The 24211-nt window shown below is 39.9% G+C and overlaps 1 protein-coding gene across 1 annotated transcript in view; it reads right to left on the minus strand.

Annotated features, from left to right (window-relative positions):
- Positions 1 to 1947: 1947 nt before the first annotated feature.
- The window catches only part of MFSD14B (major facilitator superfamily domain containing 14B), a 184973-nt gene continuing 162709 nt past the window's right edge, over positions 1948 to 24211 (minus strand). Inside the window, exon 12 of the mRNA XM_053920618.2 lies at positions 1948 to 2615. Coding sequence (XP_053776593.1) covers positions 2601 to 2615 — 15 coding nt within the window. The 3' untranslated portion in view covers positions 1948 to 2600. The remainder of the gene's footprint in view (positions 2616 to 24211) is intronic.

Genomic DNA, 24211 nt, shown 5'->3' on the forward strand with positions numbered 1-24211 from the left:
CAGTGACTGAAATTAAAATGGAAAAAATATTTCATGAAAACAAATTTTAAAAAGAAGCTGGGGTACCAATACATATATTAGGCAAATTAGACTTTATTTTTTTTATGTTGTTCAAGTACAGTTTTCTGCCTTTACCCCTCCCCTCCTCCCTCCCCACCACCCCAGCCCTCTCCACCTCCTTCCTCTGTTTCCACTCCCACTTGTTATTGTCCATGTGTCATTTAGAATTGTTCCTGTAAACCCTTCACCCTTTTCTCCCATTATCCCCTCCCCTCTCCCCTCTGGTCACTGTCAGCCTGTTCTCAATTTCAGTGTCTTTTGTTATATTTTGCTTACTTGTTCGTTTTGTTGATTAGGTTCCAGTTAAAGATAAGATCATATTTGTCTTTTACCGCCTGGCTTATTTCACTTAGCACAATGCTCTCCAGTTCCATCCATGCTGTTGCAAAGGGTAGGAGCTCCTTCTTTCTCTCTGTTGTGTAGAATTCCATTGTGTAAATGCACTATAGTTTTTTGATCCACTCATTTACTGATGGGCACCAAAGCTGCTTCCAGCACTTGGTTATTGTAAATTGTGCTGCTATGAACATTGGGATGCATAGGTTCTTTTGGATTGGTGTTTCAGGATCCTTAGGGTGTAATCCCAACAGTGGAATTGCTGGGTCAAAAGGCAGTTCCATTTTTAATTTTCTGAGGAAATTCCATACTGTTTTCTACCTTGGCTGCACCAGTCTGCATTCCCACTAACAGTGCACTAAGGTTCGTTCCCTTTTCTCCACAATCTCTCCAACACTTGTTGTTTGTTGCTTTGTTTATGATGGCCATTCTCAACAGTGTGAAGTGGTACCTCATTGTGGTTTTTAATTTGCATCTCTGATGGCTAGCAATATTGAGCATCTTTTTATGTGTCTCTGGACCCACTGTAAGACAAAATAGACTTTAAAACAAAGTCTATATCAGACAAAAGAGGATCTAGTAATTGTACTTTTCTGGGGCTTATTTGAAGAAAATGAAACATGTATTCCCAAAGATGTATGCACCTCTTGTTCACTGTACCATTATTTACAATAGCTAAGTTATTGAAGCAACCTAGGTGTTCATCAGTAGATGAACTGATAAAGGAGTGGATAATATTCTGCACACTGGAATATTACTCAGCCATGAAAAGAATGAAATCTTGGCATTTGTGACAACATGGATAAATATAGAGGTTAATATGCTAAGTGAAATAAGTCAAAGAGAGACAAATATTATATCATTTCACTTATGTGTGGAATCTAAAAAAGTAAAGAAATAAAATGAACTGACTCCTAGATACAGAAAAAATTGTAACTGTCAGAGGGTTGGGAAGTGGGGGTATGGGCAAAAAGGTGAAGGGGGGTGATTAAGAGGCAAAAATTTATATTTATAATATAAATAAGTCACAGGAATGTAAGCTACAGCATAAGGAATATCAATAATATCACGATTACTTTGTACAGTGACAGATGGATAGTAGACTTTTTGTGGTGATCACTTTGTAAGGTATGTAAAATCTCACTGTTATAGACCTGAAATTAATATAATTTTGTATGTCAACTGTACTTTAATTCAAAAGAGCTTTACATTCCAAAATAAAAATTAGACATGAAATTAAAGCTCCCAAACAGTATAAATCCAGGATCAGATGGCTTCAATAGTGAATTTTACTAAATGTTTTTAAAAATGTAATACCAATCCTTCTCAAACTCTTCTAAAGAAATGAAGAAGAGACAGTACTTCCTAACATATTTTATTAGGCTAAGATGACCTTGATACCAAAACCTGTCAAGGATAACACAGAAAAAGAATACTACACACCAATATCTCTGATGAATATGGATACAAAAATCCTAAACAAAATACTAGGAAATCAAATACAATAATACGTTTTTAAAAATTGCACATCAGAGATTTTCCTGCCTATATTCTCCTTTAGGACTTTTATGATATCACAACATTTTTAAGTCTTTTATCCACCTTGAATATATTGTTGTGTATGGTGTAAGTTGGTGATTGAGTTTCATTTGTTTGCATGTAGCTGTCCAGTTCTCCCAACACCATTTGTTGAAGAAGCTATTTTTACTCCATGCTTTTGCCCCCTTTGTCAAATATTAATTGACCATAGAGACTTGGGTTTATTTTTGGGCTCTCTATTCTGTTCCATTGGTCTATGTGTCTGTTCTTATGCCAGTACCAGGCTGTTTTGATTACGGTGGCCTTGTAATATAGTTTGATGGCAGGTATTGTGATTCCTCCTACTTTGTTTTTCTTTCTCGAAATTGCTGAAGCTATTTGGTGTCATTTATGGTTCCATATAAATTTTTCAAATGTTTCTTCTATATCTATGAACTATGTCACTGGTACTTTAATAGGGATTGCATTGAATGTATAAATTACTTTGGGTAGTATGGACATTTTGATGATGTTAATTCTTCCAATCCATGAACATGGTACATGCTTCCATTTTCTTTGTCTTCCTTAATTTCTGTCTTCATTGTTGTGTAGTTTTCTGAGTACAAGTCTTTTACCTCCTTGGTTAGGTTTAAAATCTCACAGCAATATTCCACGCAGCAATATTTTCACTGATATGTCCCCTAGAGCAAGGGACATAAAGAAAAAAATAAACCAGTGGGATCTCATCAAAATAAAAAGCCTTCTGCATGGCTAAAGAAAACAGCATTAAAATGAAAAGAGAACCAACTGTATGGGAAAACATATTTGCCAATGATACCTTGGACAAGGGTTTGATCTCCAAAATATATAATGAACTCACACGACTCCACTCCAGTAAGACAAAAAACCCAATTTTAAAGTGGGCAAAGGACATGAACAGACACTTCTCCAAGGAAGACATACAGAGGGTCCAGAGACATATGAAAAGATGCTCAGCATCACTAGCCATCAGAGACATGCAAATTAAAACTACAATGAGATACCACTTCACACCAGTCACAATGGCCATCATAAACAAATCAACAAACAAGTATTGGAGAGGATGTGGAGAAAAGGGAACCCTAGTGCACTGTTGGTGGGAATGCAGACTGGTGCAGCCAAGGTGGAAAACAGTATGGAATTTATTCAGAAAATTAAAAATGGAACTGCCTTTTGACCCAGTAATTCCACTGCTGGGATTACATCCTAAGAACCCTGAAACACCAATCCAAAAGAACCTATGCATCCCAATGTTCATAGCAGCACAATTTACAATAACCAAGTGCTGGAAGCAGCTTTGGTGCCCATCAGTAAATGAGTGGATCAAAAAACTATAGTGCATTTACACAATGGAATTCTACGCAGCAGAGAGAAAGAAGGAGCTCCTACTCTTTGCAACAGCATGGATGGAACTGGAGAGCATTGTGCTAAGTGAAATAAGCCAGGCTGCAAAAGACAAGTAGCATATGATCTCACGTATAAGTGGAACCTAATCAACAAACAATCAAGCAAGCAAAATACAACCAGAGACATTGAAATAAAGAACAAAATGACAGTAAGGTGGGGGGCAGATAATGCAGGGGGAAAGGTGTTCAGGAACAATTATAAAGGACACATGGACAAAACCAAGAGGGGTGGTATCAGAGGTGGGAGGTGGGGATGGCTGAGCAGGGGGAGCTGGGGGACGATGGAGAAAACTGTACTGAATAACAATTTAAAATTTAAAAAAATTGTCCATCACGATCAAGTGGGCTTCATTCCAGGGGCATTGAAAAGGTTCCACACATGCAAATCAATCAATGTAACACATTACATTAACAAAAAATTAAAAAATGAAAATTATATGATCTTAATAGTTTCAGAAGAGGTATTTGATAACATCCCTTTATGATTAAAACACTCAATAGAATAGGTATGGAGGGAAAGTACATCAGCACTATAAAGGCCATATATAACAAGTCCTCAGATGATATCATACTGTTGTGAAAAACATCAATCTTTTCCTCTAAGATCAGGAACCAGGCAATGATGTGCACTCTCACCACTCATTCAGCTTAGCACTGGAAGTCCTGGCCAGAACAATCAGGCAAGAGAAAGACATAAAAAGCATCCAAATTGAGAATGAAGAAGTGAAAGTGTCACTTTTGCAGATGACATGAATGCTTATATAGAACTCTAAAAGACTCAACTAAAACCTATAAGAAACAACAAACAAAATTATTAAATTGGCAGGACACAAAATCAATGTACAAATATCAATTGCATTCCTATATGCAAACAATTAAATTTCTGAAAAAGTAATATAAAAACAATTCATTTTTGCTGTTGCAATGAAAAGAACAAAGTACTTAGGAATTAACAAAGGGTGTGAAAAACCCCTATACTGCAAACTACAAAGCATTATTAAAAATTGAAAAAGATAAAATGAAATGGAAATATATTCCATGTTTATGTATTGGAAGCATCAGCATTGTTATAATGTCCATATTAACCAAAGCAACATATTCACTAAATTCATTATATATATTTAATGCAGTCACTATCAAAATCCCAATGACCTTTTTTAAAGAAATAGAACAAAAATCACCAGATTTGTATGACACCACAAAAGACCTGAATAATCAAAGTAGTCCTGAGAAAAAAAGAACAGTCAGAAGTTTCACAGTTTTTTACTTCAAAATATACTACAGAGGAATGATAATGAAAACAGCATGGTATTGGTAGAGAAATAGACACACAGATAAATTGGAACATAATTGAGGGCCTAGAAATAAACCTACATGTATATGGGAAAATATCTTTTTACACAGGCAAAAACATACATTGGAGAAAAGAAATCCTCTTCAACATGTAGTGCTCAAAAATTTACAAATCCACATGCAAAAGAATAAAACTAGACTGTTTCCCCTATACAAAAATTAATTCAAAATGGGTCAAATACCTAAATATAACACCTGAAACAATAAAGTACATAGATGAAAACATAGGTACTAAACTTATGGACCTTGGTCTTAGAGTTTTTATGAATTTGACCCCAAAGGAAAAAGCAAAATAATGGGACTATATCAAACTACAAAGTTTTTGTGCAGCTAAAGAAACCACCAGCAAGCCCAACCAAATAAAAAATAACCAACAAAATGGGAGCAGATATTTGCAAACAACAGCTCTGACAAGGAGTTAATATCCAAAATATATAAAGAACTCATACAACTAAACACCAAAGAAACCAACAATCCATTTTTAAAGTGGGCAGAGGACCTAAACAGACTTCTCCTAAGAAGACATACAAATGGCCAACAGATATATGAAAAGATGCTCAACTTCACTATCTATTAGAGAAATGCAAAACTGCAATGAGACATCAGCTAATACCTGTTAGAATGGCTATTATCAACAAGGCAAGTAATAACAGGTGCTGGAGAATTGTGGGAAAAAAGGAACCCTCATTCACTGCTGTTGGAAATGTGAACTGATATAGCTACAATGTAAAGCAGTATGGAGGTTCCTCAAAAATTAAGAATAGATTCACCATATCACCTAGCATCCCCTCTTCTGTGTATCTACCTAAAAAACATTTAATTGCAAAGATATATGCACCCCTATGTTTATTGCAGCATTATTCACAGTGGCCAAGTCATGGAAACAATCGAGTCCTTCAACAGATGATTGGATAAAGAAGAGGCTTGAAAAAGGACTTCCTCAAAATCAAACAGTTTTGCTCATCAAAACATAATGTTAATTAAGGAAAAATGCAAATCACAGACTAGAAGAAAATATTCCAGTGCATATATTTGACAACAGATTTATATTCAGAATAGAATGGATTCCTTTAAGTCAGAAATAACATAAAAGATGATCCAAAAAATATGTACAAGTGTTGAAAGGGGCCCTGTGGGTTGGACGTCATCTTGTAAGGCAAAAGGTCGCCTGTTTGATTCCAGATCAAGGTATATGTCTAGGCTTCTGGCCTGGTCCCTGGTTGGGGTGTGTGCGAGAGCCAACTGATCATTGTTTCTCTTACAAATTGATGTTTCGCTCTTTCTCCCTCCCTTCCCCTCTCTCTAAAATTAAATAAAATCTTTTATTTATTTTTCTAAGATTTTATTTATTTATATTTAGAGAGAGAGGAAAGAAGGGAGAGACAGCAATTGGTTGCCTCTTTCATGCCCCCAACTGGGGACCTGGCCTGCGAACCAGGCATGTGCTCTGACTAGGAATCAAACTGGCAACATTTCAGTCTGCAGGCCAGCACTCAATCCACGGAGCTGCACTAGCCAAGGCAAATAAATCTTAAAAAAAAAAAAAAGAGGCTGCATGGGGACTATGCAGGAACAACCACAGAATAGACACAAATAGGTGTAGGTCACCATCCAGGAAAAGCACCATTAAACCAACTGTGGCCTCAGGCAGATGGCATTCCAGACATGCCAGAAGACAGGCCAGAAGACGGGCCAGAAGACATGGACCTGCAGGCCACGAGGACAGGAAGATGAGCTTGTGAGGCACTTGTTAGAGCTCATGAAGGCTTCAGCATAGCATCTGCCACAAGGCATACCCTTTTCAGCCATTTGCCATCGGAGTCGGATACAATTTATTTAATCCCAAATGAGTCTTACTTAGAGATTGTCAATGTCACAGGTGAGCCACATAATTTCACATGCAACCAGTACTCCTGACACTCCAAGCCCCTATTAAAGTGACTGCAGCCTCTTATAGTGAAAACAAAGTGCCAGCCCTGCCACAGATAGGTCTGCCCACACTGCCCATGCCTCACGTGCAGGGCACAGGCATGAATCTAGTCTCCTACAATTGGGGCTAATAGCACATAGGGGTATAAAATGAAATGCAAAATTTTACTGTTGAAATGTGTCTCCAGACTCAAAAAGAAACAATGACCTGGCCCCAGAGTCTACTTTCCCAAACCCCAGAGGCTCTCAGTAAGCTCCTTGGACCTGAGGTCCCTAAAGGTATACCACCTGCTGTGATTCTATGCTCCCCAAAATCAAAGATGGGGATAAAACTGCACTGGGAACTTTGTGCACATTTTACCCCATGACCCCAGTAAAGTTTGCCTGCTTTAGCTCTAACTGCATTTTGTCCCTCCACAGTCCTTCATGTTATCCTTTAACACTAATTATTTTACATAGGCCATGATAAAATCATCAGGACTCTTTTACACCACCACCCCGCAGTCACCCAGAGCAGATTTGTGGCTTCCCATAGAGACACTCTGTTATACCAATTTCCGCGCTACACTTAATGCTACATGAAATCACCTTCCTCAACCCTTTGCCTATGTACATACTGTCTGTAACTACCACCATAACATGAATATCTTTTCCTGTTCACTGGTTCTTGGTATGTGTAAGTGCACAATAAATATTTTCTGAATAAAGGAATTTGAGGGAAGGAATACAAGGAAAGCAGGTATTTGTTTATTGTCTTAAAGTGAAGCTGCCATATGGCCTGTGACACAGACAGAGCTTATAATTCATTCGGCTAACCACACAGAAATAATATGACCAAATTCTCATAAATCTATACATATAAAAATTGAGATTTCAAGAGAATCCAAGATGGTGTTGGAGCTAGTGGAAGTTACACTCACATCCTGCCAGGACCAAACTGGAATTACAGCTATAGGACAATCAACCTGAATAATTTAATGAACACTACCTGAACAAAGGTCTTATAACCAAGAATTTACAGAAGAAGCCACATTGAGACTAGTAGGAAGAACAAAAATATGAAAAAAGCTGGACCTGCACCCACATGCATTGGTTGAGAATCCAGAGAAATATCTTGGTTGCAAAGGTACCCCCTGAGGAGTGTGGAATCCCAACCTCATACCAGACTCCCCAGACCAGAGAAGCAGAGCTGAAAAGAGGAGCCTAATGACATCTAACAGTGAAAATCAGTGTGGATTCTGTCTGCCAATGCGAGATGGGAATCTACTAGAAGCCAAGGTACCCTCTTAGAGGGCCATGGCACAAAATTTTGTTCACAGACACTCACCCTGGGATCCAATAGAAGGAGGGGGGTCAAAGTAAACTAAAGTCATGTGAGAAGAAACTGGATTGTGTGGCTCTGAGCACAGAGCTGAAGAAACAATCCAGCAGGGTCCCTGTGCTGAGTTCCTCTCCCACATGGCCCACAGAACCCATATTTCTTGGGTTCAGCGCTCCCCTCCATATAGCATCAGCCTGGGGGAATGCAAGAGCTCCATCCTCCTAACTCCCTGTCCCTGCCGCCCAAGGTTGTGTTCTGTGGAAGAGTCAGGTGCCTGGGTCCCTGGTGTAGAGGTCCAGGTAGATTCAGGGAGTATCAGAGATGCATTGTCTGACTTGGATGGGAGCTGTTCTCCCCATTTTTGAAAAGCCTGAACAAAGATGGCATCCAATGAGAGATCCACTAGCCCCACCACCTGACTCTAGGTGACCTTGCCCTGCTAAGCTAGAGCTGTGAAGGAGGTCCAGCCAGAATTTAGAATAGACTGAGTTATGTGGCTTTAGGGTAGGGGGATATTTTCCTTGCACACCCAACCAGTGCCACCATTCCTGTGCAGAGTGCTCCCTTCACATGGCCAAATCTTGGTCTCTTTGGGTCTGATAAACTCTGGTGGCGTCACCCTGACTACTCCCTGACTTTACCCCACTACAAATGACTGCAGGCATCCTGTAGGTTATGGCTGAAATTGGTGTACCTTAGCACTTTTGCTAGGTAGACTCAAATCCAGAGTTAGCACTGAGTTTTAATCTCTATCATTCTGGTGAACACCAATTGCCTGAACCTGATGACTCACTGAGGAACTAGGTCATGCAACTTGCGTACTGCCAGAGGATCTTTCAGTGGTAGAGCCTAATAGGAAGCTTGTAGGTGGAGGCAGGTAAAACAGGTGGAGATCAATCTCAGGCTGCCCCAGGGTTCAATGTTTGCAGAAGCTGGCCTTGGTGCACACATTTGTCACTCCCACACACACCCAGGACCAGCAGAGACAGCCAAAATCTGGATTGCTTTGTAGTTACAATCAGGAAGCCCAGAGCCAGCCACAGGCAGTGCCTGACATTGACTGCACTGAAGTCCTTCCCAAGGCCTCAGAACCAACACAGCCAGTGGCTGGATTCAGACCACAACGAATCAAGAACCAATTAGCTCCACAAGTGATGCATCTATAGGGAGATCTTGGTTGGCACCAGACCCAGCTGGGGCAAGCTTCCTTTCATGTAATCAGCACCCACACAGCAGCTCGTACACTGTGGTTTGTGTTGATGCTCACAATCAGACAATCTAAGAGTCGATCCCACTCACAAAGGGTCCAACAGCAATCAAGACTCAACTACATCAAGAGAGGTCCCATAAATCACACAGGACATTCCTGGAGATCTTTGGTTGGGTGATAAGGGAAACTGTGCTACTGAGCCCTACAAGATACCTCCTACATGGGGCCAGCATACCAAGCCTGGGAGACAGAGTAGATGTACCTAATACACAGAAACAAATACAGACAGGCACCAAAAAATGGGGAGACAAAGAAACATGCCCCAAATTTAAAAAATCCCCAGAAAAAAACTAAATGAAGTGGAGACAAACTATCTCCCAGACAAAGAGTTCAAAACAATGATTATAAGGATGCTCAAGGAACTTAGTGAGAACTTCAACAGCATTAAAAAGAAATCATAGAAACCATAAAAAATAACCAGTCAGAAATGAAGAATACAATATCTTAAAGAATACACTAGAAGGAAACAACAGATTAGATGAAACAATATCAAATCAGTGATAGAGAAGACAAGGTAGCAGAAATATGCAACTAAAACAAAAAAATTTTTTAAACCGGATATTTTAAGGGACTTCTGGGACAAAATGAATCATAATGCTTACATCACAGCTTTACCAGAAAAAGAAGAGAGAAAGCAAGAAATTGAGAACCTATTTGAAGAAATAATGACAGAAAACTTCCTTAACATGGTGAAGGGAAAAGACACATAAGCCCTGGCCAGTGTGGTTCAGTTGGTTGGGGGCCACTCCTCAATACAAAAGATTGCTGGTTCATTCCTGGTCAGGGCACATGCTTGGGTCACAGGTTTGGTCCCCAGTCAGGGTGTGTACAGAAGGCAGCTGATTGATATTTCTGTCACATCAATATTTCTATTTCTCCCTCCCTTCCCCCATTAAAAAAAAAAAAGACACAGTACTCCAGGACTGTGGAGAGTTTCAAACAAAACAAACCCAAAAAGCCCACGTCAAGACACATCACAATTAAAACACCATAGGTTAAAGACAAAGAATCTTCAAGGAAGCAAGAGAAGACAGTTACTACAAGGGAGCTCCCATTAGACAGCTGATTTTTTAACAGAAATATTTCAGGCCAGAAGGGATTGGCACAAAGTATTCACAGTGATGAAAAGCAAGGACCTAAAACCAAGACTACTCTACCCAGCAAGGCTTTCATTGAAAATTGAAGGAGAAATAAAGAGCTTCCCAGACAAGAAATGGCTAAAGGAGTTTATTATCACTAAACCAGTATTACAAACAATATTTAAGGGCAAAGAATAAGTAAGAAGAAAGAAGAAAAAGGAGAGGGAGGAGGAGGAGGAGAAAGAAAAAGGAGACAGAGGAACTCCATTAAAAGAATAAAATGGCAACAAATAGGTACCTATCAACAATCACTTTAACGTAAATGCCTTAAATGCTCCAATCAAAAGACATAGGGTTGTACCCCAGCCAGTGTGGCTCAGTCAATTGGAGCATCATTCTATAAATTGAAAGGTCATGGGTTTGATTCCTTATTAGGGCACATGCCTAGGTTGCAGGTTCAGTTGTAGTTGGGGTAAACGAGCAGTGTTTCTCTCTCACAACAATGTTTCTCTCCCTCTTTTTCTCACTCCCTTCCTAGCTCTCTAAAATCAATAAGCCTGTCCTCAGGTGAGGATTAAAAAAAAAAAAAAAAAAAAAACATAAAATCACTGAATGGATAAGAAAACAAGACCTGAGATCCAACATGGCAGAGGAGTAAGTGGAAGCTGCACAAACCTCCTCCCTGGACCAAAATGGAATTAAAACTAAATTTTAGAGAAATCATCCTGACTAACCAACTGAACACTAGCTGGAGAGAAGCCTTATAACCAAGGACAGACAGAAGAAAGCATTTCACCTGAATGTGACTGGAAGGGAGTGTAGAGGAGATGTGAGAAGGCTGGCAGGGGTCTCATGGGCAGCAGCTGAAGTTCCAGAGGGATAGCTCAGTGTCTGGGAGTTCCCCTTGAGAAGTGTGATGTCTAAACCCCAAACTGGACTTTGCAGCCTACAGCACCAGTGCCAGGAAAGGAAGCCAGATATCATCAAGCTGTAGAAAGCAGCAGGGTTTCTGTCTGACAGAGAAAGATGGCTGGAGATGCAGAGACTCTTAAAGGGCCAATGCCCACATACTCTGGTTTCTCTTAAGATTGTATAAATCTTTCACCTTTTAAAAGGCCAAATGCACAAAATTCTGTTTGCAGCCACTTAACTTCGGCTCGGTCAGAGGGAGGTCACAGTGGACTAGAGATGTACGAGGGGCATCTGGGGTTGAAGGCTCTGGGGAGAGAACTGAAGATACAGCCACCAGGATTCCTCTGCTGAAGCATTCTGCATACCCCAGAGTCCACCTTTCTCAGGCAGAGCACCCCCCTCCAAGTACCATCAGCCTAGGGGGAAGCAATAGACCTCTGCAGGAATTACTCTGCCCCATTCTGTGTAGCATAAGCCCTGGATGCCGAGGCGTACAGCTAGACATTATCTTAATGATTAAGTTTAACTACTAAGGTGGATCTCTGGTGGCTCTGAGACTTAGGTGATCCTGCCTTTGGGCCCAGGAATGGCAAAAGCCAACCTTGGTGCACACCCTGGTACTTTCTGCATACAAACAGGCCCAGCAGAGGGTGCCAAGACTTGTGGATCACTAATAGCTTCAAACAGGTTGCCCAGGGCTAATCACAGGCAGTGCCTGACCTAGGTCTGAACCAGAGTCTTTGAGATCTACCTAATACATAGAAACACATATAGACAAAGAGGCAGCCAAAATGGGAAGATAAAGAAACAGGCACCAGGTGAAAGAACAAGAGAAATAACTAAATGAAATGGAGGCAAGCAATTAATTAGATACAGAGTTTAGAATAATGCTTATAAGGACACTCACCAGCATAAACAAAGTCATAGAAACCTTAAAAATGACCATTGAGAAATAAAGAATGCAATATCAGAAATAAATACTCTGGAAGAAATAGAGAGTAGGTTAGAAGAAGCAGAGGATTGAATCAGTGATCTGGAACACAAGGTAGAAAAAGCACCCAAGCAGAACAGCAAAAAGAAAAAGGAATTGAAAAGAATGAGAAGAGCATAAAAAACCTTTGGAACAACATGAAACATAAGAACATCCACAAAATAGGAATACCAAAAGGAGAAGAGTGAGCAAGGGATTGAGAACCTATTTGAAGAAATAATGGCCCAAAATGTCTCTAGTCTGGTGAAAGAAAAAGACACACCGACTAGGAAGTACAGAATCCAAACAACAGTTGGACCCAAAGAGGCCTACACCAAGGAGATAATGGCCTTAAATAACACACTAGACCAAATGGATTTATTTGACATTCTCAGAGCATTTCACACATAAACAGCAGAATATATATACTTCTCAAGTGTGTATGAAAATTTTGTAGGAAAGTCACATGTTAGGACATAAGTTTCAGTAAATTTAAGACGTTTTAAATCATATCAAGCATTTTCTCTGACTACAATGCTACAAAATTAGGAATCATGCACAAGAAGAACACTGAAAAATACATGAGTGCATGGAAGCTAAATAACATGTAATTAAACAATGAATGGGTCAACAAGATCAAAAAGAAATGAAAAGATACCTTGAAACAAGTGAACCCAACGATCCAAAATCTGTGCAACACAGGGAAAGCAATCCTAAGAAGAAAATTCATCGCATTACAAAACTATCTCAAAACAAAACATAACAAGAAAAAGCCCAAATAATCTAACTTTACACATAAAGGAACTGGAAAAAGAACACCAAATGAAGCCAAAAGTGAGAGGAAGGAAGGAAATAATAAAGATAAGAGCAGAAATAAATGAAATAGAATCTAAAAAATGATACAAAAGTTCAATGAATCCAAGAACTGTTCTTTGATAAGGTAAACAGAGTTGAAAAAACTTTAACCGTACTCATCAAGAAAATAAGAGAGAGGGCCCAAATAATAAAATCAAGAATGAAAGAGGAGAAATAACAACTAACACCAAAGTAATTCAAAGTATTGTGGTAATATTATGAACAACTAAATGCCAACAATTTGGACAACTTGGATGAAGTGGATAAATTCTTAGAAACACACAATCTTCCAAAATAAGTGAGGTAGAATCAGAGAATCTGAAAAGAGAGTTTACACCTAGTGAAATTGAAGTGGTAGTAAAAAAAAGAAAGAAAGAAAGAAAGAAAGAAAGAAAGAAAGAAAGAGAGAGAGAGAGAGAGAGAGAGAGAAAGAGAGAGAGAAAGAAAGAAAGAAAGAAAGAAAGAAAGAAAGAAAGAAAGAAAGAAAGAAAGAAAGAAAGAAAGAAAGAAAGAAAGAAAGAAAAGAAAGAAAAAACTCCTAAGAAACAAAAGCCCTGGAACAGATGGTTTCACAGATGAATTTTACCAAACATTCTGGGAGAACTAACACCTCTACTTCTCAAACTATTTCAAAAACTTCAAGATACAGGGAAGCTCCCAAGCCCATTTTATGAGACCAGCATTATCCTAATTTCAAAACCAGACAAGACACTACAAAAAAATTACAGGCCAATATCCCATATGAACATAGATGCTAAAATCCTCAATAAAAAATTAACAAACTGAGGGAATGCAATATGGTACAACATTCACAAATCAATAAATGTTATTAACCACATAACTAAAATGAAAATGAAGGATAAAAACCACATGATCTTATTAATAGATGCAAAAATGTATTTCATAAAATCTAGCACCCATTTATGAAAAAAACTCTCAGCAAAGTGGGAATAGAGGATACCTACATAAACATAATAAAGACCATACATAATAAACCCATTGTCAGCATCATAGGTAAAAAAAACAAGCATTCCCCTTAAGATAGGGAACAAGGCAGGGATGTTGTCTTTCACCTCTCTTATTCAACATAACACTGGAAGACTTAGCCATAGCAATCAGACAGGAAGAAGAAATAAAAGGCAAGCAAATTGGAAAAGAAATAGTGAAATTGTTTTTATATGCAGATGACATGATACTGTACATAGAGAACCTCAAAGATTCCACCAGGAAACTACTAGAATTAATAAATGAATTCAGTGAAGTAGCTCCAACCTATCAGATGCACACTTCAAAACACTGGTAATCAGGAAGCTCACAGAATTGGTTGATTTTGGTCACCAATTAGATGAAAAAATGAAGGCTGTGCTAAGAGAAACAAAAGAAAAAGTACAGGGAACCAATAGTGATGAGAAGGAAACTGGAACTCAAATCAACAGTGTGGACCAGAAGGAAGAAAGAAACATGCAACCAGAAAAGAATGAAGAAACAAGAACACAAAAGAATGAGGACAGGCTTAGGAACCTCCAGGACATCTTTAAACGTTCCAACATCCGAATAATAGGGATACCAGAAGGAGAAGAACACCAGGAAATTGAAAACTTACTTGAACAAATAATGAAGGAAAACTTCCCCAATCTAGCGAAGGAAATAGACTTCCAGGAAGTCCAGGAAGCCCAGAGAGTGCCAAAGAAGTTGGACCCACAGAAGAACATACCTAGACACATCATCATTAAGTTACCCAAGATTAAATATAAATAGAAAATCCTAGAAGAAGCAAGGGGAAAGGAGACAGTTACCTACAAAGGAGTGCCCATTAAGCTATCAGCCTATTTCTCAAAAGAAACCTTGCAGTCAAGAAGGGGCTGGAAAGAAGTATTCCAAGTCAAAAAAGGCAAGGACCTATATCTGAGAATACTCTATCCAGCAAAGCTTTCATTTAGAATGGAAGGGCAGATAAAGTGCTTCCCAGATAAGGTCAAGTTAAAGGAGTTCATCATCACCAAGCCATTATTATATGATGTTGAAGGTAATTATCTAAGAAAAAGAAGATCAAAACTATGAAAAGTAAAAGGACAACAAAGTCACAACTATCAACAAATGAACCTAAAAGAAAAGAAAAACAACAAAAACTAAGCAAACAACTAGAACAGGAACAGAATCAGAGAATGGACATCTCATGGAGGAATTTCAGTGGGGAGTGGGAAGGGAGGAATGGGGGGAAAGGTGCAGGGAAGAAGAAGCATAATTAGTAGGCATAAAATAGATGGGGAGAGATAAAAATGGCATAGGAAACAGAGGACTCAAAGAACTTATATGAACATGAACTAAGGGGGAGGGGGAATAATGGAGGGTTGGGGGTGCAGGGTGGAGGAGGTAAAGGGAGAAAAAACTGGAAAAACTGTAATAGCATAATCAATAAAAAATACTTTTAAAAACCCACTAAAAACAGAAAAAAGTAAAGGAAGAGTATACTATGAGGCTTGAAGTAACATTGAAAAGGTTTTGGACCTACAGGAGCAAAATTGCAGAAAAACCACAACAGGGTACTTGGCAATGGCAGCTGAATGAAGTGTAATAAAGGTGGAATGGGAAAGAGAATATTGTACAAAAGTGAGCAGTGAACATGAGATGTCTATAGTAAAGAAAATGATTTTGAGAGAATGGGGGAAGCAAACTAATAAGAGTTAAGTAAAAGCCCTGGTTGAGAGAGGGGAAAAAATGGAATAAAATTCCTTACTCAGCTGATCCGGGTCAGGGGGAAGGCAAAATGGAGTAAGACGGAGGAGATATTCAATCTAATTTAAAGTACAAATAGTGAAAAATAGGAATTCCATTGGAGAAGTATAGCAATAACTGTGGTATTTTGCCCAACTAGGCATTGTTTATAAAAAGTGGAAAGGAAATAAGACTGTTATAAGAGGGTAAAAGGAATGTGAGCTAAGAAATAGGGGGGCTTATGAGAAGTTAGATGGAGGAGAAATAGTGAGATTAAGGAATAGGAACATGGCTTAGTGTGAGAGTAAAGTTTACAACAGCAGTAATAATGCTCAGGAAGATGGCAAGATGGATTAAGACCAGGGAAGGATGTGGTGTGGGGTTTGGAAACTAATCAACAAAACAAACAAGTGAGCAAAATAGAACCAGAGACATGGAAATAAAGAACAAACTTAGAGCAATCAGAGGGGAAGAGAGAGGAAGATAATAGAGGAAAGAGGGGAAAGGCTCAAGTTAAGGAACATGTATAAAGGTCCCAAGGACAAAGACAATGGGGAAGGGGGAGGATTGAATATGGTGTGGGTGGGGGCTGAGCAGGGCAGGGTAGAGTAATGGGGGGAAAATGGGGACAACCAACTGAACAACAATAAAAAAATAAGAAAAACAGTAATATAAAATATATATAATCTGAATAAAAAGAATAAAAAGTAAAAGACCAAGAGTAGGGAGTTATTTGGAATATGAGTGAAATGGAAGAAAAAAAATTAAAATGAAATTGAATGGGAGCAAAACCAAACAAACCTACAAACAAAAGAAGCTAAAAAAAACCGAAAAGAAGAAAGAAAGAAATAAAAACATGCAAGTTCTGATAAAGAGAAAGGTGAAATTTTTCTCAGCTGTTGGTGTTCACTTTCTGACTTCTTTCTGGATCTGTCTCTGGTTTTCTCTTAGCTCCAGGTCTTACTATCTTACTCTTGGTGGGGCCGAAGGGGGGGAACCTTTGCTGGTTGTTAAGCCTGCTGGGTGGTTTTGCAGATCTTCCTGGTTCTTGCAGGTAGTGGGGGATTGGACTCAGTTTTCCCTTTCTGGTGGTTCCGCCACAGAAGGGAGCTCTGTCTGGGCTACAATAGTCACAGGTGCCCAGTTGCCAGCCCACTGCCCTCACAGCACTGTGCAGCCTGCACTTTACATTCTGCATAGTTGCACTGGGCTGGCCCCAGTAAGCCACCTTGCTTTGCACCCCTTTGATCAATCTGAGGTGCACCGAGTGGGAGCAAATCGTGCCCACATTCCTCCCTCCTTGTTGGCCGGGAAGCTGCAAGGTCTCTGCCCACTGTGCCTGAGTTCCCCTTTTGAAAAAAGTCTCTGTGGATGCCACTGCCGCTCTGAGCCACTGTGCAGCTTTCCACACACTCCAACTCTCTGGCAAGTCCAGAGTCTATCTGTGTCACGGCCAGTCATGGCCCTCCTCTTCTCCCAGCTCCAGATGTCACCAGGATCCCCTCTGCCCCCACTCCCTGGCACTGCTGGTGGCTGCTGCCCCAGCTTGGGTGCACTGCCAGTTCTGTCCATGTGTGCTGCCTTTTCCCCCTCAGGTGTGTTCAAGTCTCTCTTGGGAAAGGTCTGTGATTTCCCACCCTGAGAGGGGAGGGAGCCACTAGGCTGCTATCACTGACCCAGCTCTCCTCCGATGCCATCCCTATGGCAGCCGTTGTCTCTGGCGCCATACCCAGGGGCTTTCCTTGTCTGCATATAAAACCTCCTTACCACCTGCTTTGAAACATCTTCTGCACACTTTGGCCTCCAAACCTCATATCAGCGAAGATTCTGTTGGCTGTTCACCTTGTTTTTCGGAAGATCAGCTAAGTGTCCCAGTTGGGTACGTAAGCAAGTGGGCTCAGCTCCCACCTACTTTGCCGTCATTTTCTATTTTCTTTTCACTTTTTAAAAGAAATTATTTTTAGACAGAGGGGAAGGGAGGTAGAAAGAGAGGGAGAGAAACATCAGTGTGGTTGCCTCTTGCACGCTCCCCACTGGGGACCCTGCCCTTGTAACCCAGGCATGTGCTCTGACTAGGAATGAAAGCTATGACCTTTCAGTTGCAGGCTAGCGCTCAACCCGCTGAACCACATCAGCCAGGGCAATTTTCCTTCCACTTTTTTAATGCCAAAGTCTCTTCTTTCTTCTATGTGATTTCTAGATTTTTATCTTGTATATAACTAATTCTGTCCTTAATCTGGTCAGCTCTATTTCTTATGCTTGCTAGTCCATTGTTTTTCTCTTTTATTGAGTTTTCCATCTCCAGAATTTCCATTTGGTTCTTTTTAAAAGTTTCAATCTCTTTGGTAAAGTACTCATTTTGTCCATTGATTTTGTTTCTGAGTTTATTAAACTGCATGTTTTTTCTTGCATGTCACTGAGTATTTCAGAACTGCAGTCTTCAATTCTCTGTCATTTATATCATGTATTTCCATGTGTTTAAGTTTATTTTCTGGAGAATTTAAAATTTTCTTAATAAGTTGCCTCCTTACTGTGGTTATTCATGGTATTTGATGGATTCCTTTTCTGTCTAGGCCTAAGAAGTCTTTCTATTGTTTTCCAGTAGGTGGTACTGAATCACATTTTTTTTGTTAAGTTTTTTTTTACCACTTCTCCAGCTTTTTAGATCTCTGAGGGATGGTAGAAAATGGCCTGTGTTCTCTGGGGAGGAGGAAGCCTCTCCTCTAACACAGTGCCTAGGTCCCATGGGACCAACCCTGCAGAGCAATGCAGTGGGTGAGGGGCTCCAAATCCATGAAATTCCAATGCTGTCCCCTGCAGCCACATGTCCCCTATCTGTGCAGCTGTGATGTGTGGGGGTGGGGTGAGCTAGGGTAACCTGGATGGCAACTTTTTTTTCTTTGCTCTCTCAGCAATGGTAACCAGTGGACCTCCACAGTTTCCCCTGTGCCTCTATCCATCACTGGGATTAGACAGAGTATGCTTCTTACTCAGGGAAAAAGTGTTTCTGTTGTACCCATTCTCGGATTTGCAGATAATGTGATATGCAACCTGAGTTGAGTGGAGGTGAGCTCTGGGAGGTTGGGGGAGGTGACCAGGCTCCTTGGCCTTGTTTCTCTGTTTGGAATGCTGACTGCCTGACAACCATGGCTGCACTTCCGTGTTGTGTCCCTGCCCAGGCCACTGGGGTTAACTGCAGCTTGTACTGCCAACTCCTGCAGCAATGCTCACTAAATCTCTTTGCACCTCCTGGCTGAAGAGTGTCAGTGGCAACCTGATTCTTCCTCTCTGGGCTGAGCATGGCAGTGAGTTCCAGGCTGCAGGGCTGCATTCATGGCTCCTCTCAGCTCTTCTCTCTTGCCTCCCCTATTTGCTCCCATTTCCCCGTCTCTAGATGTGGATCTCTCAGATGTGTTTATGTGTTGAGCAAGGAATCCTTTGTTGAGTTATAGCTGTTCAAATTGTTGAAACTTCAAGGGAGTCTATTGTGCCAGATATTCCTCTTCTCTTTATATTTCATATTAAATTTACCATATATTTTTATAATAAAAGGGAAAACTTACTGAAAAGTCAATAAAAATTGTGTTGAGACACTGGGTTCTTTATATTGTTTTTCAAGTGGTAAATTCTAGAAACCAGGTCACTTGATGGGCCTAAGTCAGGTAAAAAAAATATTCAGAAGGAAAGCAAATCAAGGCTGCCTGGGGAAAAAAAATATTACACAAAGGAAAACAAACAAAAAACAAAACACCAAGCTACCCCATAAGTGATTTGAGATATAAGCAGTCACTTATTCTTCTTCTAGGTACCTTTCTTTTGAGAAGGGCAGAATTGGGAAAATGGAAAAGATTTGTGAAATGGTAATATTTTCTCACACCTGCCTGACTTGGTTTGAAATCACTCGCAGCCCCAGTCCCTACCTCAATGCCCAAAACACAAGCTGAGGGTTCTAGGACCTTCTCTCCAATTCCCAGTATCACAGGACAAGTCCAGTGCGCTGTGTGAAGCAGGATCTTAACAGCAGATGCTGGAGGGACAGGCACACATCAAGCACGTGCCCCGGAAGTGACACAGAGTACATACAACCACACCACCATACACTGCAGGTGTGGCAAAGGGTCACAAACAGCCTGAGGTTTAACCAGCACCTGCCAAGCTCATGGAGTCTCAATAACACACCCTGATTATATGCCTTGCTGCTGCTGTCAGGAAACCTCCACCTCTCATCCTGCCCCAGGAATCTGGAAGTCCCTGCTTTTAGCCTCCTCTGGGTCCGGTAGACAAGACCCAAACTGCCCCCTGGGGATCTGACATTGTTGTGCCCAAGAAACCTCTGCCCAGGGCAGTTGAATTTCTCCAACTCCAAAATAAGCACCAAGACCCTGTGATAACTATAGCTGTCAAGCAGGGCCTAAGGGAACATAGTGCAGAATGTGGCCAGTGGCTCAAAAATGTAGGCAGCTCCTCGCTGCCTTCCTAACAGCAAACCTACAGTTAAGGAAGAAACATCTTCATGGCCATATCACACACCAGGGAGCCTAATTGTTGCTCTGAGGGTTACAGAGCAGGAACCTGGGAAATGTCTTGCAGAGCCATAAAAGCAGCTGGACCCACAAGGGAGTTGGTCATTTCTCTTAGCAGCTGGCTGCAGTGACCCTGCCATACCACCCCTAATGAATCCTGAAAGTTCTGACCCAGTTTCTAGTTGTCCAGGTTCAGACAAAAATACACATGATTTAGGCCTTTCTCTGCAGGCTTGTTGTGTGTGGTCAGTACAACAGGCATTGAGGACATGGGAGTTGGGTAGATACAGTATTACTTGCATACTGAGCCTGGGTCAGTAGGAATATGTATGTGGGGCAAAATTAGGCTGATGAAGGCCTCAGTATGTGTGCACATGAGACAGTGTTTGGAATGTTAGGCAATTAGGAAACTATGAGGAAACAACACCTGGATAGCGTGACTATCAGGTGTGCCATTGCATGGGAGACGAGGTTTGTGAATATGTGAGACCTGTTAACTGACTTTTTTTTTTTGGCCAAAAGTGATAAAATTTTTCACTTTCTTGGAGCACTAGTGTATTTCAGATTTGAATCGGCAGAGTAAATAAATAAGTAAATAATTTAATACACGATGTTTATATCAACAGACACTTATTTGGTATGCATGCAAATTCCAAGAGTAGACACACTCTATTCATAGGTGGGTATTTGGAGGTTGGGAAAAGGTGGCAGTTGGCCTAAATTTGCAAGCTTTGGACTAAGGCGAAACATTGAAATTCATCATCCAGCATCTGCAGAGAACTCAGATTTGCAGAAAGAGGTAAGCATCTAGGTCAAGCAGTGCCATGCTCACTTTCTGAAGAGAAAACCTTGGTTCAGAATAGAAATTAAGGCTGATCACAAACAGCCACAAAGGCTGGACCAGTTTTCCGTGATCACAGACCACATAGAAATCATTTTTACAAAGATTTATTATCCCATTGTTTCACTGTCATTATTTTTCACCCGATAATACATAATAGAATCCAGTAGGGTAGGTGGTAATAAAATTATACTGATGGCATTATTAAAAGAGTATGTTAAGAGAGTCCACCACAAACCTATTAGAACTATCAATTAAATGAGTTAAGTAGCAGGATATAAAATTAATGTTCAGAAATCTGGTTGCGTGTTTATACACCAATAATAAACTAATAGGAAGAAATTAAGAAAAAATCCCATTTACAACTACATCAAAAAGATTAAAATACGTAGGAATTTTTAAAAAGATTTTATTTATTTTTAAGGAGAGGGGAAGGGAAGGAGAAAGAGAGGGAGAGAAACATCAAATGTGTGGTTGCCTCTCATGCACCACAGGTGGGTACCTGGCCCACACTCCAGGCATGTGTCCTGACTGGGAATCGAACTAGTGACCCTTTGGTTCGCAGGCTGGGGTTCAATCCACTGAGCCACACCAGCCAGGGCAAGATACCTAGGAATATTTTTAAAGTAGGAGATAAAAGACCTGTTCTTGGAAAACTGTAAGACATTGAAGAAAGAAATTGAAGGTACAAATAAATGAGAGGATATACTGTGCTGATGGATAGGAAGAATTAACATCATTACAATGTCCATAATACCCAAAGCAACTTACATATTAAATGCAATCCCTATCAAAATACTAATGGCAATTTTCACAGATTTAGAACAAAATAATTCTAAAATTTATATGGAATCACAAAGACCCTAAATAGCCAAAGAAATCTTGAGAAAGAACAAAGTTGGAGGTGTATTAAACTATGCTACGAGGCTATAGTAATCAAAACAGTATGTCACTGTCATAGAAACAGACACATATAATTCGAACAGAATAGAGATCCCAGAAATAAACTCATGTTGATATGGTCAATCCATGACAAACATGGCAAGAATATAGAATGGGCAAAAGAAAGTACCTTTAGTAAATGGTGTTGGGAAAACTGGACAGATACATGCAAAAAAATTAAACTAGATGACCCTCTGATACTATATACAAGAATAGATTAAAAATAAATTAGAGACTTAAATGTAAGACCTGAAAACATTAAACTCCTAGAAGAAAATATAAGCAGTAAACTCACTGACATGAACAATTTTTTTTTGGATATTTCTACTTGGGCAAGGGTAACAAAATAAAGATCAATAAATAAGATTACATCAAACTAAAAAGTTTTTGCACAGAATAGAAAACCATCAGCAAAACAAAAAGACAACCTACTGATTGGAAGTAGACATTTGCCAGTGATACATCTGATAAAGGGTTAATATACAAAATATAAAAGAACTCACACAACTTAACACCAACCAACCAAGTGATTAAAACAATGTGAGGACTGGGACAAACATTTTTACAAAGAGGACAGACAGATGGCCAATAGACATATGAAAAGTTGCTCAATATCGTTAAATCATTAGGGAAGTGCAAATTAAAAACACAATGAGATATCACCTCGCACCTGATGTGGATCTCAGCCCTTGGCCGGATCCATGTGTTGTGGCTGCAATTGACAAATTCACCCAGACGACTGAGTCCTGTGGAGGAAAAGGGACGGCACAGCCACTCTGTCAAGAGGAGAGCGCCTCGACCCTTGCCTTGACAGGCTTTTATTGCTTTTCTGGACCCATTACATTGAGGATGATCCTCATTTACTATGCACAGCTTTGCTTTGGGTGGTTACAGAAAACAAAGGAGAGGATGTTGCTAATTACATCAAAAAGGACGGATATTTGCAAATGTAAAGGGAAAAGTGGTTAAACTGGTTACACTGGTCCTTGGAAGGTTTAGCATAGATTTTAGGAAGTTAGTTTAAAGACATGCAGTAAACAATTGCTGCCTCAATTCAGGGTGGGGGAGTTTTAGCATAAAACAAGTCTCAAAGTGGCCTAGGTAAAATGAGGGCCTGATTCCCCATGGGAGAACCTATCCGTGGGCGTGGGTCCTGTGTGCTGGACTTTACTCCCCACTGGCCTTTCTGAGTGGGAGCTGGGCCCACACCACACAGAACAGTCTCCTATACACACCTATCATTAATAAATCAACAAACAATAAGTGTTGGTGAGGATGTGGAGACAAGAGAACTATGCCCTATTGGTGGGATTGCAAACTGGTGCAGCCACTGTGCAAAACAGTATAGAGGTTCCTCAAAAAATATAAAATAGAACTACCATATGACCCAGAAATTCCATTTCTGGGAATTTAACTGATGAAAAAGAAAACAATAATTCAAAAAAAGACAAATGCACCCCTATGTTCATTGCCATAGTGTCTACAATAGCCAATATATGGAAGTAACCCATGTCCATTAGTAGATAAATGGATGAAGAAGATGTGTATGTTTGTGTGTTTAATGGAATATTGCCATTTGAAACAATATGAGTACACCTAGAGAGTGTTACGTTAAGTGAAACAAATTGGAGAAAGAGAAATACCTTATGATTTCAATTATATGTGGAATCTAAAAAACAAAACAAATAAGCAAACAAAACAGAAACAAACTCATTGATGCAGAGCAAACTTATGATTCCCTGACGGGAGGTGGAATGGGGGCAGAATGGATGAAAAAGGGGGAGGGGATTAAGAAGTAAAACTTTCAGTTATAAAATAAGTCAGGGATGTAATGCACAGCATAGGTATTGAATATAAGCAATAATGTTGTAGTAATATGTATGGTGACTGATGGTAACCAGACTTACTGTGGTGATCACTTCTTCAGGTATATAAATGTCTAACCACTATGTTGTTACCTAAAACTAATAAATTATTGCATGTTAAGTATAATTAAAAATGCATTTACAAGAAAAAGAAATAAAGGAAGGAAATTATCTAAAGAAATAATGCAAGGATATTTTTGAGAATTGAGGGTATGGATTCTCTGATGTAAAGGCCATTAAAAGCCCTGGCTGGTGTAGCTCAGTGGATTGAGCACGG

The sequence above is a fragment of the Desmodus rotundus genome, chromosome 3, assembly GCF_022682495.2.
Source record: "Desmodus rotundus isolate HL8 chromosome 3, HLdesRot8A.1, whole genome shotgun sequence".
Taxonomy (NCBI): domain Eukaryota; kingdom Metazoa; phylum Chordata; class Mammalia; order Chiroptera; family Phyllostomidae; genus Desmodus; species Desmodus rotundus.